Below are 17,364 nucleotides of genomic sequence, written 5' to 3' on the forward strand. Positions count from 1 at the left end.
CATTAAATTATGTTATGTAGTGCACTTAATAAGTTCAGAATAGATAAATATTGCTGTGGAATGCACAAAATATTTATGCAAACAACTTTTGTGCAAATCAACATCACCGGCACTGATGCCTAATAAATCTGATCTTGTGTCAGGATTTTGGCTTTTAAAAGCAATTTAATTACTGAAATTTTATTCCAGTAAAGTACTGTGAGAAATGTAGTAAACATTTATCCCAGGGTTAGAGACCACACTTTGCAACCTTTATAACCTCAGGTTGCTGGTGGTCTTATTACAGTTCTTTGTTTTCTGTTACTTCATCACATATGAAGATAATTGTCAATAATTGTGATTGAAAACAAACAAAAAAATATGTGTGTATAATTCATTCCAATTGAGATTTAGGATTTAAGGTATAAATTATCTAGTCATTATTATCTTTTCATCATAAGAGTTGTAGCTGTGGTAAGATATTGGGGATCGGAGGGTTATTTATTATGCCTACCATCTGTTTTACCAAGGTGGTAAAGGCTATTAACTGTCTTTGCCTTTTACCAGTTCATAAATAAGCTTTACTGAGTGCCAGAGTGCTAGTTACATCAGAGAGTCAGAAGGCAATAGTGTCAAACTCCCCTGTTTTTTTATTTCCATACACTGAAAGTGACTCATTCAAAATAATGATGCTTTTATGGCTGTGGATATACTGTGTACTTAACTGATCTCATTAACAGGTGTATCAATGTGTCATATCACTTTATTCCATTTTGACATGATGGATATGTATGTTATTGACATGATATTTTTATCAGTTGTGTTGTGTCAAAGAAGCACTGCAGAGTGAACCAGGAAAAAAATCCACTTTTGATGGTAACATACAGTAGTTGCATATAAACTAGAGTGAGTTAGTTAAAGCTGTTGTCAAGAGAAAGGAGATCGGATTTATACATTTTTTTCAACTCTATCTCATACATTAAAATATTTACAAATACATGCTACATATCTATTTCTGACCATCATACAGGATTCAGAAATAACAGAAGAAGAAAACATCTGGAATCAAACAGAAAAACAAAGAGCAAATCCTTGTGAAATTGTATAGTTCCTGCAATCTTCCCTGCTATTGAATAATTACAGAATTGTAGTGTGAAATGATATTTTGGGATAAGCCTGTTGTCAATGTTAATATAAGGTTACATTTCTAATTTTTCCATTCAGTTTTGCCACTGCTGTCTATCTAATGATTAGTCTCTTGACTTGCAGTTGCTGTAGCTAAACTTGCCTCTTCATATTACTGATCAATTTCACAATATTGTTTATAATTGTAACTTGAGAATAATTCCTTTGATTACCTTTCAGAAATCTCAGGCATTAGGCTTTTCAAATACATATCACTTATTTTTGTATCAGTTATCACCAGTTTTGTGCGTAAAGTTGGTTTCCATTTCAATTGCAGATAAGATGTATGGGTCAGTTCAGCTTGTTCACTTCTTGATTTGTTTCTCGTGGGAGTGAAAGTCATACTCCACAGTCATATGTTGGTGTAACACTGCCTGATTGATTTTTTCTCACCTTTTGTTTTACAAAACTGAAAAAACACCATGTGGAATTTTATATTTCCATTTCTGTTTTGTGTAAAAATGTGCCAAAAGATATCAAAAGATTGTGGGAGCTTCTTTCAGAAAGCAGTTGGACAAGATCCTTGGATCACTGCTTGAAACAAGCAAACAAGGTAACCTCTTGCTCTCCTATATTCCAATTGAAATCTTGGATATTGGCCTGACATTTTCAGTATAACTGGTTCTAGTTATGAGAAATTGGTTGTCTGCAAATGCATTTAGTGTTTTTTATCACTTTGTCCATGGAAGGGAACTTACTCTATATCTTTCCTCATATCAAAACAAGTAAATTCTCTAACCACCACTTGTTCCTGAACACCAGTCTTGTAGGTCCCTATTCTATTTATTATTTTTTAATTTTCTTCCTATACAGAAACTCTTTTGTATTCTTAGATTCAATATAATATTTAAGGAATTATTGGCAAAACGCACTATTGAAATACTACTGTATGAAGTGCCTTTCACATATGGTGTCCATCAAAATTTTTCTTCATCCCCAAAGGACCTCAGTTTTCAAACTGGAGGATTATTTTTCCATAGTGTGCAAGTCTCTCTATTTTTTAGTTGTTGTGGTGCTATGTATGCTTGATATGACTAGCTTTTCTGCTTTGTACAGTACCGTATGTTTGATGGATTTGGCTCTCTTGTACAAAAGTTCACAGCCATGGGTCATACTGTAAATAACCAGATCTTTTCTTAGAGCTTTACAGAACTTGAACAGATGTCTAGATCAGCAGAATTCTATTTTAGTCTAAGGTTAAAAGAATTCTACTGAAAATAATTCAATGAGAAATACAGTATACAGGGTTACTCTCTAGTGACAAAGAGCATATGTTTTCTCTTTCTCATTGAAACATTGAACTAATTGAACTGAACTGTTGCCACCCTTCAGTTCACTGTCCCAGAAGAAACTTTGCTCCATCAAGATTGGAAGTGGGAGTTCTTTGCTGAACAAGGTGGTTACAGCTGTTGGCAGCCATGTTGGAATAAGACCTTCAAGTCTAAGAGGAGAATAACAAGGAGTTAAGGAAATACACTGTAAATTAACCCAAACAGCAGACACCTTATTTCTAACCCAAAGTACACCACTGATAGTATACAAAAGGATAAGTAAGTACAAAGTCCTAGGGAGGTAATTGCAGAAAGACAGAGTACATACAGACCTTTTCTGTGCCAATCTGATCCTAAGTGTAATCTGTAATCAGGTAGGGTAGTGCAGGTGGACACTAGAAATTAGCCACTAAGCTTTTGACTTATGTCTACCAAGCCACACTTGGATCAGCCACCCTGGATGCCAGCCTATGTTATGACCTTTTGCTCAGATTTCATCATAAACTATATAAATAAATTGTTTATAGGTAGAGCTATAATACAATTACAGATAATACAATTATCCATAAATACAGTACAAGATGCCTCTGGAAAATGGAACTTAATATTTGGAATTTGCTTTAGTAAATTATTTTTTATTAGTGTACCAATGTTTTGATTTTGACTAGCTTTTAAAATTTAAGTGAAAAGTGTAACAATCCATTTTATTTAAGAAGACAAAAAGTTAATGACAAAGTTGCTTTCAAAGCACTTTTCAGTTTGTGAAGTGCTGCAACAGATATTTCAATGATTAACTGAATTATTTGTCACAAGGAGATGATGGCTAAAAGCAAATAAACAAGCTTTCATCAAATATCCAGCAACAAATAATTGCAATTGATTCTTATTATAAGGGTTTGATTAAGCACTAAAAATTTCCCAATAACAGGTGAATTTGGAAATAAGTGCTAGGAGTCAAACTGGTATGCAAAGGGTCTAGTATGTATTGCATGTATCTTTGAGAGGCTATGCACATTACACAGCACCTCTATCAGTCGCAATATATTATCATACAGGTTAGGTTTTTCTGTAAGTGGTGTTGATGTTTGAGTAGGTGACAAAACCAGTATACCACCCAGTATGGTGACATGGAACATAGTTGTGCTGGTGGTGCTATCCTTTGGACATGAAATCAGGACCTTAGTTTAACAATCTGGTCATTAAGCCTTTGAATGGTATGGATGGAATTTTGTATCTAACATTTGGTGGGATCCTGGGAGTAATGAAATCCTAATATGTACTGTGCATCCTAATATTAAAAAAAAGTCAGTCCCAGAATTACAAAGTACCATGATTACTGGGTAGTATCGAGAATACGCGTTTCAATAATCTTTTTCATTTGTTTCTGTCACTCTGTAGTTGGTTTTGATTTTCTATTTCATTGGTTATTTTTAACCTAATTTTAAATATTATGTTGTTTACTGATGCCTGAATACTGGTGAAAAATCATTGGTCAGAGAAAGAAAGTCTCTTAAAAAGTATAGGAAATTATTTTCAATCAATTTGAAAATATGGCTTTTTTGAATGGCTTCAACCTTCACAAAACAGAAACGATATAAAATAATTCCAGATGGGTACTGTACTTCAGTGGTGTAAAATGTTGGTTTAATTTGGTTTAAACAATTATAATTCTTCTAAAATTTTACATTTCTGTGAGAAAAGGAAAAAAATGTAGTTTCTGATTCTGCAGATCACATCTACTGAAATGAAAAAATCTAAACATATTGAAGATATTTATGACATTTGTAATTTCATTTGAGGTTTTGTATTCTGCTAATTTTTCTGATATTTTTTCCCATCACATTTCTGATTTATTGCCAAATAAGATGACCAAATTCATGTAAACTCAGTTTAAGCATCATATAATGATGTGATAAATGAGTGTATATACTGTAACAAGGTAAACTAGAATAAAATTAATTACCCATTTAACCTTGGAGTCTTGACTCATTATTTGAGTTCTTATCAGATCAGCTTTTATTCTGTTACATCATGCATTTAAAGTTTAAAAAGTTTATAAAAAATGCTGCTTTTTTACAGGCTACAAGGATTAATACGTTATTAAATTATTGCATTATGCTACACTCAATTTTGTGAAAGGAAGCAATAGAAACACCTTCATAATTCAAATTATCCATGTCTCATTTTGTCACTGTTAGCAGTTTAACAATGATATTACATAGAACAACAGCATTGTAAACTATCTAGGCTGTTTAATATTGAGATAAACCCAACTTTGTGTTCCTCTTTCACTGTGAATTGAAATTGAGTTAATTTGTGTTGTATTTATTTAAGTTATTAACATTTTAAAAGCAAGGAAATAAATCTAACTTTCACTACTTTTAGCACACAGTGTCTCAACACATTATGACTATGTTTGATGTTTATGTGGTAAGCTCACATTAACTTAAATTACAGGAAAGCTTGTAAAATATTTTGTAGAAAGAAGAAACAAATGTCCTTTCAAAACGCTGTAACTTTATTCTTAGGATTGAGATAACTGTGTGGTGTATGGGTTTGGCTCTGTGGACTTGTCTACAGTCTAGAACGTTATAAGCCCAAATCCTGTGTGGGAACTCTACTGTTGTACCTTTGAGCAAAGTCTTTCATTTTTTACCTCAGTAACGTACTATACCACTCTATTTAAAGAGGTATAGATGTACAGTAAGTTGTTTTTGATAAAGGTACTGGGCAGATCAATTAAGAATGTTCATTGAATTAATACTTTCTAGGGCAGTGGTTCTCAAACTGTGTGTACGCGTACCTGCAGTGGTACGCAGAGTGCCGCCAGGTGGTACGCCAAGTGACCCTGGAACTATGTTGTGTGGGCTGAAAAATCGGGACGGTTTTTCATATTTTGTATTTTAATACGTGTCGAATACGCAGCCTACGTACTACGATACAGTGCGTGTTAATACTTCAGTGGCCACAAGAGATACTCTGTAATTCTATACCACTCTATTGGAATGTGTGCTATGGACGCAAGTGACCAATTGTATTTAAAAAAAAGCTACTGTATCTCCAGCAAATAGGGAGGAAGGAGAATGTGCGTGATTTTGGAACAATGCCAATGTTGTAAACAGAGGACTGCATCAAAATATGTGCTACGAATGCTGGTAATCTTGTGAGCACAGGAAAGCATGATAGATAACAGAAAAATATTTAATAACTGTTCTAAGTTAATTTGAGAAAAATACACCGAGCGTCTCTGTGTTTCGCTCCCATGCGCATGAAATAAAAACTTAAATACAGAAATAAAAACGGAAACGCAGAAAAATACAAGCTTGCGGATTGCTAAAGCGGGTAATCCCCACACTATTTTTGAAGAACCTTATTCACCGTTGGCAAAAGAGCTGACACTTATTATGTGTGGAGAAAAAGCTGCTAAACAGCTCGACCTGCTGCCCCCTCTGAAAGACACAGTCACTCACAGAATTATTGAAATGAAGGATTATATCAAAAGTATGCTGGTAGAGCGCGTTAAGATGAGCAGATGTTTTTCACTGCAATTAGATGAGTCTGTAGTCGATTTGGCTAATTTGCTCGTTTACATTAGACACAGGTTTGATGGTATGTCCCATGAGGACTTCCTGTTCTGTAAGCCGCGACCAGCAGGAACTACAGGAGAGCACATATTTCAGCTTCTGAATGAATTTTTCGAAGAGAATGGCATCGACTGGATAAAACGAGTCGGAGCTTGTACAGATGGTGCTAGAGCGATGACAAGCCAACACAGCGGTGTAGTTGCACGAATTAGAGGTTGCTCCAGAAATTAATGGACGCATTGCAACATCCACCGCGAGACTTTTGCCGTCAAGAAAATGCCTGACGATTTAAAATCTGTTAGACTCTGTTGTGAATTGTATCAAGGCTCGAAACATTAATTCACATCTGCTTTGCTCGACTAAACAGGCTCACCCCTCTCACTGAAATGGTGCTTTTTTATTATTTTTATTTGTTGTTGTTACTGTTTTGTTCTTAACTTTGAGAAGCCACCTTTAAAGGCGCTATATCAAATAACGTTTATTAATATAATATTAATTATATGTATGTGTGAGTGTGTGTGCACGTGCGCTCATGTTGGTCATTGAGAATTTCTGGGGTTCCTATGAGATGATGACTTGTAGGTGGTACTTGGATGCTTTGGTTAGATTAGGGGTGGTACTTGGTCCAAAAAGTTTGAGAACCAAAATTTGTTCTAGGGAAATACTGTTTTCATTACTCATCAGGTAGTCAAAGCATTTTTTTGTCATGACTGTTTTTTTTCTGTCTCTGTCAGCAGAATCTTGATTATAAACAGTGCTTGATCATTGTATAAAATTAGTTGCCGTATGTGGCTGAATAAGAGCTTACAAATCTTCCTGTCCACGTTTATTAATAATGTAGTTTGCATTTAGAATTAAGTAATTAAAAGTAATTAAAACAGCAGCAAATGCTGTTATCAATTTTTCAGTGTATATACAGTATATACAGTATATACATTTATGGAATTCTTAATGCCTTTTAAAATACAAAAAAGAAATAGCACTTGAAATAATATCTGACAAGCTCTTAAAGCATAGAAAATCTGATTTAAATTTAGAAATAACTGTTTTACATCTAGGACAGTTGTTGCATTCCAAGGTGAAAGGAAGGATTTTACACTGATGATGTGATAAACTGAAGTTTGTATTTAGGATTTCATTCACAGAATAAAAGGTTTCTATGTCATCCACTGCATCTTATCCACAGACATATCTCTTACAAACATTTGATTAATGCGACTCTCAATGTGTGATATCACATAAAGACAATAAAACATCTATTAGCAGAAGTACAGAAATGCAGTAATTGCCAATTTGCGAGATGATGTGCATTTGCCAGAATAGTATACTTGAACTGGTAAAAGAAATTATGAACACTAATGCTGTGTGGAATAAAAAAAATGCTCTTGCATGGCTCAGGGTTCAGAGTATGGGGTTCATAGTGTTCAAATTGAAAGTTGTGCCTATAGTCCAAACTGCATCAGGGTTATGCTATTATTTGACTGTAACTACAATTACTCAAGAACCAGACTGCAACAAGCTTAGCACATCTGGGGTCCAGAGTTTTCTAAGACTTCATTGGCTTGCCATGCAAAAGCAGCCTATGTACTGAAGCTAGCTGAATGCCTTTAAGTTTGTCAGTTATTATTAAGAGTTAAATACTGCATTTCTCTCTCAATTGACTTAATTCTCCTGTTTGCAACTTTTTTGCTTCTACAGTAAAGTACCACCAATTATAATAATTTAATTATATATGGAGCGTTGAACAGATTATTAAACCAATAAAAATAAAATGCATTAAACCAATTAAACATAATCAAAAGGACAAACAAACCAGGGTTTTTTAATAAAGTGGGTACAATTTGCTTTGTAACACTGGAAATGCACACCTTTTCTTTTGCACATTATCAGAAACTGTTGCTTCTACCTATGAGTCCATCATGATTAATTGCTGTCTTTTATCATTAAACTAAGAATCCACATGTGTGCAGTCTGTCTTACAAAATAGGAATGTTTGATATTGTGGTAACATAACTACACAGCAGTAGTTATGTTTTTGAGTTTGTAGGTACAAGACAATGAAATGCCTTAAGGGGAAACTATGGGTTATGTACAGTAGTTCAGAAGTATTTAGTAGTAAGTTTGTAAGTGGGAGGGGTATAATTCACAGAAAACATTTTAAATGCAATTTAATCTCTCACTAGTTTCCAAAACAAAACTAGACAAAACTAAGCATTTTGTGGTATGTGTGTCCAACCAAAATAATTCACTGTACCAAAAACAAAATTACACACACATTTAGTTTTTTAAGTAAAACTCCTCTCTCAATACAAAGTAATGAAGCTGTTTTGTCAACCACCTACTGTAACAAAACCATTTCCTGGATTCATATTTTTACCCTGTAAAGGCCTTGAAGCAGTCAAAAATAAATGTTGACACTTTGTAGATATTTTACAACACCAAATACAGTAAAAGTATTCACCTCCTGCAAATAATCTTACATTTTGATGAATTGCAAGGCATGTACAGTATGTATTTTGTTTTCCAAATTCTTGTATTCAGATTTGATCATTAACACTGTTATACATGAAGGAAGTTTAATGTAAAAAAAAACTATTAAGCAAATACAAACTGAAATTAAGTGATTGAATAATTATTCACCTTTCATCTCATCTTTACACTGTATGAATAGTGTGTATATGAACAAAAGCTTTGCATATCTTTCAGTGTCATTCTTGGCTTTACAGTAGCACCTATAACCCATTTGTTGCTTGCCTGGTTGCTCAGTTTGAAAGGGCGGCCTAATGCAAGCAGTGTATAGATCTATGATGGACATTTCATTTCTTAATGGTGGACTTCACTGTGCTCAAAAAGGTGATTTTCTCTTTACCTGTACCTCTACCATTCTATCCCTGATTAGTTTTGAAAGTTCTTAGATGGTCTTCATTGATTTGTCTAACTATATGAGTTGTGGCTTGAAATTTAATACAACTCTAAAAGAACATATAGAGGTAGACATGTTTAGTCTGATGTCAAGTTAAACCACTTTGATTACATACATGACACTTATTATGAGATATTTCAATCTATTCTTTTACACCTGAACTGATTTACTGTAAGTTTGCCATAGAAAAGTGACAGAATGCTCATGCAATTGAGAATCTTTTCTGATTCTTACATTCCTTAAAAATCTGTTTTTTCCTAATATCAGTATTTGTTAGCTTTTTTAGTTTGGTGTAGAGTCCAGATTTTGAGTCCAGTTTGACAGTATCATGTTTACAAGTCTAGACAACAAAAGAAAAACATGTAAACTATATTTCAAATATAAAAGGAGAGCTATTGAACTATAAGAAACACAGTATCGGTGAGATCTAGAATTTTATGCAAACTCATCACTTTCGTCAAATATCCAGTGTAGACAAGCACTTAAAAAAGCCCTCAATCCATTCCTCTATTATTTTAACCGCTTCTTTGCAAGCAATGGATGCAAGGCAGGATACACCCCGGACAGCATGCCTGTCCATCACAGGGAATACACAGATACCCACAAACTCACATGTAGATCTTGCCAGAAGACATTTAACCTACCAGTATGTCTTTGGACTCTGGAAGGAAACCACAACACCTCGAAGAATCCCATGCAAGGAAGGAGAAAACGTACAAACTCCACGCAGAGAGCAGATCTAGAATTGAACTCAGGGCCTTGGCACTGCAAGACACCAATACAAACTACTGCACCACCTTGTGCTTCACAGGCCTCAAGTAAATGTTTGGATTTATATAAAGATATAAAATTTAAATTGAGTGAAGTCATGGTAAAATTATACATTAAGTAATACATAAAGATTCAGCCTCATGGCGTTTCAGGCACCATGCTACAGGAAAGAAAGCAGGGAGTTAAATCAGTTGAAGTGGATTGTTGAGTAGGCACTACGCCCCTTTTGGCGAATGGCAAATTTATTCCCCATGAGAAACCTTTCAATGCTGCCTTTCCTGTCAATTCACAAAGTGCAGTTGTGTTGGTAGTGTCATATGGAAAGATAATCTTATTTTTGGTTTTTCGTCACTGGTATGATTATGATTTTACTGGAGTCTAGCCCTGGATTATACAAGATGGAAAAATGAATAGTGTGTAAATTAAACTACACAAGTTGTATAACACTCTATGTGAGATTCCCTTCCATTGTCAGAATTATGGAATCATATTGTTAGGTTTTCTGTTACAGATCAATTTTTGGTTTCCTACCTGTATCATTCCTTTCTCTGAAACTGCAAACAGATTGTCAGTACGTTATTTCAGGAAGTCAGTATAGAAAATTAGAAATGTATTTCTTGAATGTATTGTATAAATCGTATTGGAAATGGTTTTATAAACCTTCCATATTTACAATATTCATGAAATCGAAGTCATTAATTGAAGTTCGGGACAAGTCAATCACACAGAGTTCTATTTAATCACCATCATTACAGAAATTAAATATATATCAAACATAAATGACTCCCTTCACTTCAAGCATCCCTCCTCCGCCCCATCTATACTTGCAGCTATCCCTTGATTCACTCCTCCGTGAATGGGGTTCAAGCCTCCTCATCCTATTTCAAGTTAAGCCAAACCTATCTCACCAAGTATTGTGAACACAGCTTTCAAGAAAGCTAAACATGGCAAGAAGTATTATGTAATATAAATCTTGAATTATATTTGTTTGCTGTTCCAGTATATGGTAATATCTAAATTTCATTTCAAACAAAGTAACAATATACTGAAGATTCTTGTGAAGGAATTAACATTATTTGCCTGATTTATAACTTATGGCAACAAAACCAATAGTAAATAGCAGTATCTGTAAATCATATCTGCTGTATGCCTTCTGAAATGAGATGGAAAGGATTAAGTGCTTTTACATGTTACAATACACTCAGAGGACCATTTTTCAAAAGAAGGTTTTGTCTCTCAGATAGTGAACTGTTAAATGTGAATGCACATGAATTGAAAGAAAAAAAACATTCTGACTTTCATGCTCCTGCCTTCTGTGCCAACTCAGTGCCAAAACAGCCCTGCAAACCACCTTTCAAGGATATCATATTAGTATTAAAAACATTATGCAGTAACATTTTCTTAATTATTTCTGTATGTTTTATTGCGTTTTGGACTCCATATCAAGTGGAGCAATTGGTATACCAATGGAATGCTTTGATCTTTTTTATAGTAGAAGATTACTTAAAATAACTGTCGCACCAAATTCCACTTGCAATGATCTGGGAAAGTATAATGGGAGATGTTTGAGTTTTGGCCTCCTAAAAAGAAAGGATTCATGAGCTTTCTATTTCAAAAGGCATTAGCCACGCTGCAGCAGATTTGTCAAACAGAAGAGTCTAGTGTTGTATTAAAGTTCAGTAATAACGTAAAAGAAATGTGACATCAAATTAAATTGGAAAAAAAAGAGATACTGTCTCCACTGACTCAATGTTTCTTGAAGGTTCCCTGTGTTTACCATTTATGTTTTTAGAAAACTATTAGGACTACAAGTGGTGTTATTTTAAAAGTCAGCTGATTGTTTCTTATGGAAACCTCTATCTGATGGTTTATTTGTTATTGCCCTACTTGACTTGGTCTCTTGTCCTAGTTTTACGTCTGTGGAAGAGAGTTCCTCGAACAAAAAAACTGTAAATGTCTGAGTGATTATTTTACTTATCTCTTAAATGCATGCCTTAAACCCAGACTTGATACAGTAGTTTGGTGCCTGTAGGACCGACTTTGAATAGGGTCAGTTGCCAGACTTGCAGCTGATTTCTTGCTGTTTTTTTCTGTTGATATAAACTAGAACATACAACTAATTTCACCTAGAAAAACGTATTGTCTCAAGAATGAGAGAGAAAAACAAGCAAAAAAGTTGCATACTGTCTGATTTGAAACATCACAAACCATAATACCAGAATACTACCTCCGATTCTTGACAGTGCATTTAGGAGAACACATAGTCAACACAACGTGTAGTAAATCTGTCAATACCTTCTTTATTGACAATATGTAGATCATACTGTATGTATTTAAAAGTTTATCATTTCAGCTTTTAAAAATCGAATGAGTTTTAAATGTGAGCAAATAAAAGTTGCTCACATAAAAGTTTTCAAGCTAATAAATTCATGTCTTGGAAGACAGTTCATTTCACTGCACACTGTTCATCAAATACATTTTTTATAACAGTTACTTTTGTTAATTTAGATCTATGAAAATTAACCTACAGTTTCCTTATAGTACCTCACTTTGATTGTGGTTGAGAATAGAGTTTCACTTTCATAGACTAGGCACATAAAATTAAAGCATGATTATAGGGTGGCACAGTAGTGCAATGGCTAGCATTGCTGCCTCACAACACTGGGGCCCTGAGCCAAATTCCTGGGGTACTATCTGCATGGAGTTTGTACTTTATGCTCTCCTCATGTATGTGTGGAATTCCTCCAGATGCTCCAGTTTCCTTCCTTAAAGATGTACTGGTAGGATAAGTGGCTTCTGGTTAAACTGGTCTTGATGTGAGGCACTGGCATCATCCCATTCAGGGTAAATCCTACCTTGTGCCCATTGCTTGCCAGGGCAGGACCAGGCTCTCCTGTGTCTTTTTGAAATCCCTTTTCCAACACTGTATAAAATGATGGGCAGAGCTGACTAATGCTGGGATTCTAAGTAGCTCATTGAATAAAGACGTTTCTTAACTTGGAATGTGTGTTAAGTCCTGATGCTAAGGCATTGAAGGTTCATATCTTGGCTGTATCAGTAAGCCTATCCCTTAAGCTACAATGAATCCTTCAACTCACTCAATGGAAAGCTGGGACACTTTTTGGCTTATAGTGTATTAGTGATTCTTCTGGCTAGCCTAGACTTGTGAGATTTCGATATGGTCAAAGAGAGCCCCATTACTCTTCCATTCAGTGCTAACCTATCTACATGTGCTGTAGGGTTACAGTGTGAATACTGTAGCTTGACTGATATGACTGAATACATTGTGGAGGAAGACCAAATGTTTTCCCTCTTGGGGTTGGTGTGTGGTTGTAAGAATTGATCCAAGCCAATTCACATTTGGTGATTCTCATTATCGGTAACATTGCAGCAAGCCAAAGACTATCTCACAAATACAGGGGAAAAGGCAGTGCTGTGAGCATATGACTGGTCTCCCCTTGGGTCAGAGTAAATTATAGTGCCATGGAAAAAGACGATTTACAATAGCCAGTCAGACCTAGCTGGCATGTCATTGGGAGGTTGGAGGAAACTGGAACACCGAAAACCCACACCAACACAGTGAGATTGTTCAAATTGTATATTGACACATACCCACTGTTGCTGCCAGATGCAGGATCGTGCCACTATCCCTTACAAAATAATTATTTCTAAACGTTCTTCCTAAGAAAAAACTCTTTGAACATTACAGATTATTAATTTTATCTTTTAATCTTTTCACACTTTATGATAAATTTTCCTTCTTTTCACAGATTTGGATAACTGCTTTTATATGCTATTTATTTTTGTGTATCACCTTTGTGGAACGTGCATGTGGATTGGGAAGTCCTATAACCGATGATGTTAACGTAATTCCCTTATTGGTAAGAATTTTAATTTTATGTTTAGGATATTAGGGCACTTTTAACTGCACTCTAACGTCAAAGCCAAAGTAGTTTAATTGTTTAATTGTGGGTTAACATAATAAGGATTTTGGAAATTGAAACAATTTTTACTGTATTTTACCATTTATCCATAAGTACAGTACCAAGAGAAAGTAATATTTTAGATGATGAATACCCTGTTTAATGTTAAACATCTGAGATTAATTTTTAATGTTATCTGGTGTGTCACCTTTTCTCAGAAACAGAATATACCAAAGGATTACAAGATTCATGTACGCTATATCCCTCGTCCTGAAGCAGTGGTAAGTTATACTTCAACTACAGTTATCTTTACGAAACCAGACTCTAAATGTTAACTCTTCAAAGTACAGTAGTCAACTTGACAATATTATGGAAAAGATCATGCTAATCTTTTAGCTACTGTACATCTATGTATTTTAAAATGTATGAAGGAGAGCTATTTATTTCTGAAAGGATTTGAGACTTTAATGGTTGCAAAAACAACTTATGTATTTCATTTTCCTTTTCTTGCAGAATGACATGTGTTGGGTGCAACTTAATATTTATTATCTGGAGAAAAGTTTAAGCAATCTCACTAAGCAGTTTGGCAACATATCTTCCAACAAAGAAAATATCTCACTTCTTACTCACATGATGCAGAATATGCGTTTGGAATATACCGACAAAGTATTTCTGGTATGTTATTTTATGTCAAAATCTCTGCTTTATTCCTATTTTATGCCAACTGTTTTATTTCTTTGCATTTTAAATAATGTTAGTTGTTTTCTGTCTTCATCAGTATTAGAACAACATATTGTATTAGAACAGCTTAGCTTACTTGAATCTCAAAACTTGCTTCTGGGAAACTGCACAGAAACTAGAGGAAATGTAAACTGCCTTCTTCATTAGACTTTTGTCACTCTGTTATCTCGTGCTTTTCTTCAGCTGTCACCTTGGCCATACTCTCCTTTTATTAATCTTTCAGTTTTGTACTAAAAACCTGTGGGACCTCTTTCTCTATTTTCTTATCCCATCTCAGCTCCATCTTTTCCAACATTACTGACAGCCACAAGATCTTCATCTCCATCTTAAGCCTCTGCTCCCCATTCTCTGTCTTCCACTCTTTTTCCTGAACTGAGCATAACCATACATAATGACTAAAGATTAAAGTACAGAACAGCTGTGAATGAGAAATGCATTTTAATTTGTGCTTCATTTCTAAGTGCAGACAAGTATTAATATTTACAAATGTACAAATAATTTGACATTGTAATTACTTTCATTAAGAAGACCGTTATTTTATTTTATTTAGTACATTTTGTTGACATGTTATGTTATTCTTTTTAAAGTTTTACTTTTCGTCCTGCAATCCATTTTTTTCTTTAAATCGAATTAATTGTCTTATATTTCTTTGAAACTATACCAGTGAGGTCCTAATGTAAGTTTTTCTCATTTTCCTTTGAAGGAATTTAAAATGAGAGAATTTGATTGTCATTACAAAGAGGACAAATTGTTGACAGAAAACTATTTTGACTATGTAACAGACATTTTTGATACATATAGACAACATGAAAATGAACATTTGTCTGACACCTGTGATAGTCCTCCCTGCCCTACAACCACAAGAGAACCAACTACAGTAACAACAGGTAATCAGACTATTTATGACCTTTTCTATGTAAATATAAATATTGTCCTGTAATAGTCCAAATTAGGATGCAGGTCCCCTAATTAAAAACTTTATCTTGACAGCTGGCCTCACAAATTTGCAAGTTTAAGGAAACGAGGATCAAACCTCTTCATTATCTATTTTAGTGCATACGTTGAGGTTTTAAAGATGTCAATTGCATACCTTGATGTGCTGAAAGTGTATTTCTCAAGCAACTGTGACTGGTGTCACACAGACAGTAGGCTCCAAGACTTTGGAGAGTCAATATGTGAGAGACCGACAAGTGTGACTTTGAAGTTTAAAACAATACAGCAAGTGAATAGTTCTTTTTACCTACAGATTTACTGTTGCACTTTCAGCTGTCTTTGTTTTGGGGAAAAATAAGAATAAATATTATCTTTAAAATTGATAATATACTGAATCTAGGAAACTCATGTGAAAACGTAAATGACATAACCTTCATAGAAATCATTTTAATTGAAATTTAGAAAATAAATAACTGTCAGTAACATAATCTCTTGTTTTGTTGAGGCTTTATCAAGCAATAGTACTATTCCATATAGTGTCTTTCTTACTCATTATATATTGTTGGTGCAGTAGGGACACCTTTCTTCAGGCTTTTCAATACACTCTCATAAGTCATTTTACAAAACAAAATTCCATTAAAATGAATCTTATTTGCATTTTATCATTTCTTCCTCAACCACAGCTTGAATAGTGGTCTCCCTACTATATATCGTATGTGCAATCTCATATTTGTCATTTGTAGCTTTTTTATCAAACAGATTAAAAATAGTTAATTCAAGTTAATTCCTTTGCTTCTTTTGCGCTGACATATGTTAACATTCAGACTATTTTTAATACATTAAAATTCTTATACAAAATATGTTGAATAGAAAATACTACTTATGTGATATTATCCTACAGAGCAGTGACCACTAATATAAATATTTCTTTGCACATCACAGTTTGTATGTTTCCTTTCATCTATTGTAAATACCACCTCTTAGGTTGTACGGTTAATTTTCTCTCTGCTACTGATTAAAGAGCTATTGTTTGTTTTTAAACACATGTTTTGGAAAATAAAATTAAATACAGGTGTTCATTTATTGAACTGAGTTCTACTGACTTTTCTCCAGAGTAACAAAGCAGCTGCTAAATTCCTCTTTTGATTCCTGAATGGAAGAAAGAACTAAACCTTCATTGTTAATGTGTAGATCATAGAGCACTCTTCAGATCTTATACAGTGCAGGAACTCTTTTAAAGACTTCAGAGCTATCCTATTGTATAAATGAAAAGAAAAGGAGCTTATGACGAACGTTTAATATTTCTCAATAAACGTTTTTCATCACAGTACACTAATACTCCACCCTTTTTGTGCAGGATCTACAATAATAACTGGAACAATAAGAACAACAGCCTGCACAGCTGCAGCTAATTGCACTCCAGGTAAGTGCATGGTTTCATAAAAAGAACAGACTGAAACATGGACAAAAAGATGACGTTCTCCTGTGTCATTCAACACTGAAGATAGATGTAGTCAAGGTGTACTCCCCACATATATGTATAAATGGAATTAATGCTGAAGTTATTGTAGAATTTAGTGAGTGACAGTTTATATAGTCCCTTTTAGGTTGCTATATTCAGTAACATAAATTCATTTTATGCAATCTCACTGAGATTTCAGCTTCAGACATTGTTTCAAGTTACAAAAAGGTACTCAGGAAAAGGGAGGTGATAGTCTGTTATCCAAGAACCACTTCTGACATTACTGCCTTATAACTAAAGTTCATTTTATCTTTTTAACATTTTCATTCAGTTATAGTGTTTTCATTAATGTTGGAAGAAAGGACCCTTTAGCTGTGGTTAAGGGCTCATTAGCAGTAAAAGGGAACAATTAGTTAATTATGATAATTACTCATCCAACAGGTCCAACATGAATAGTCTATAATGTGCACCAGGTATAAAGAGGTGATGAATGATTTTCAGGTTAAAGAAAGCCAGAGGCTAAGCTCTATGTTGGTAATTGCTATTTAAATTGCAATTTAAGTCAAAATGTCTTGAGTATTTATCAGCACCT

General features: G+C 34.3%; 1 protein-coding gene across 2 annotated transcripts in view; it reads left to right on the top strand.

Annotated features, from left to right (window-relative positions):
* kitlga (kit ligand a) overlaps positions 1-17,364 on the top strand; it is a 40,409-nt gene that overhangs the window by 8,804 nt on the left and 14,241 nt on the right. The window contains exons 2-6 of one of the 2 annotated variants that reach the window (XM_015352740.2): positions 13,484-13,594; positions 13,855-13,917; positions 14,150-14,311; positions 15,081-15,264; positions 16,668-16,733. In XM_015352740.2, coding sequence (XP_015208226.1) covers positions 13,484-13,594; positions 13,855-13,917; positions 14,150-14,311; positions 15,081-15,264; positions 16,668-16,733 — 586 coding nt within the window. The remainder of the gene's footprint in view (positions 1-13,483; positions 13,595-13,854; positions 13,918-14,149; positions 14,312-15,080; positions 15,265-16,667; positions 16,734-17,364) is intronic. The other variant, XM_015352741.2, reaches the window with a different exon arrangement.

The sequence above is a fragment of the Lepisosteus oculatus genome, chromosome 7 (genome assembly GCF_040954835.1).
Source record: "Lepisosteus oculatus isolate fLepOcu1 chromosome 7, fLepOcu1.hap2, whole genome shotgun sequence".
Taxonomy (NCBI): domain Eukaryota; kingdom Metazoa; phylum Chordata; class Actinopteri; order Semionotiformes; family Lepisosteidae; genus Lepisosteus; species Lepisosteus oculatus.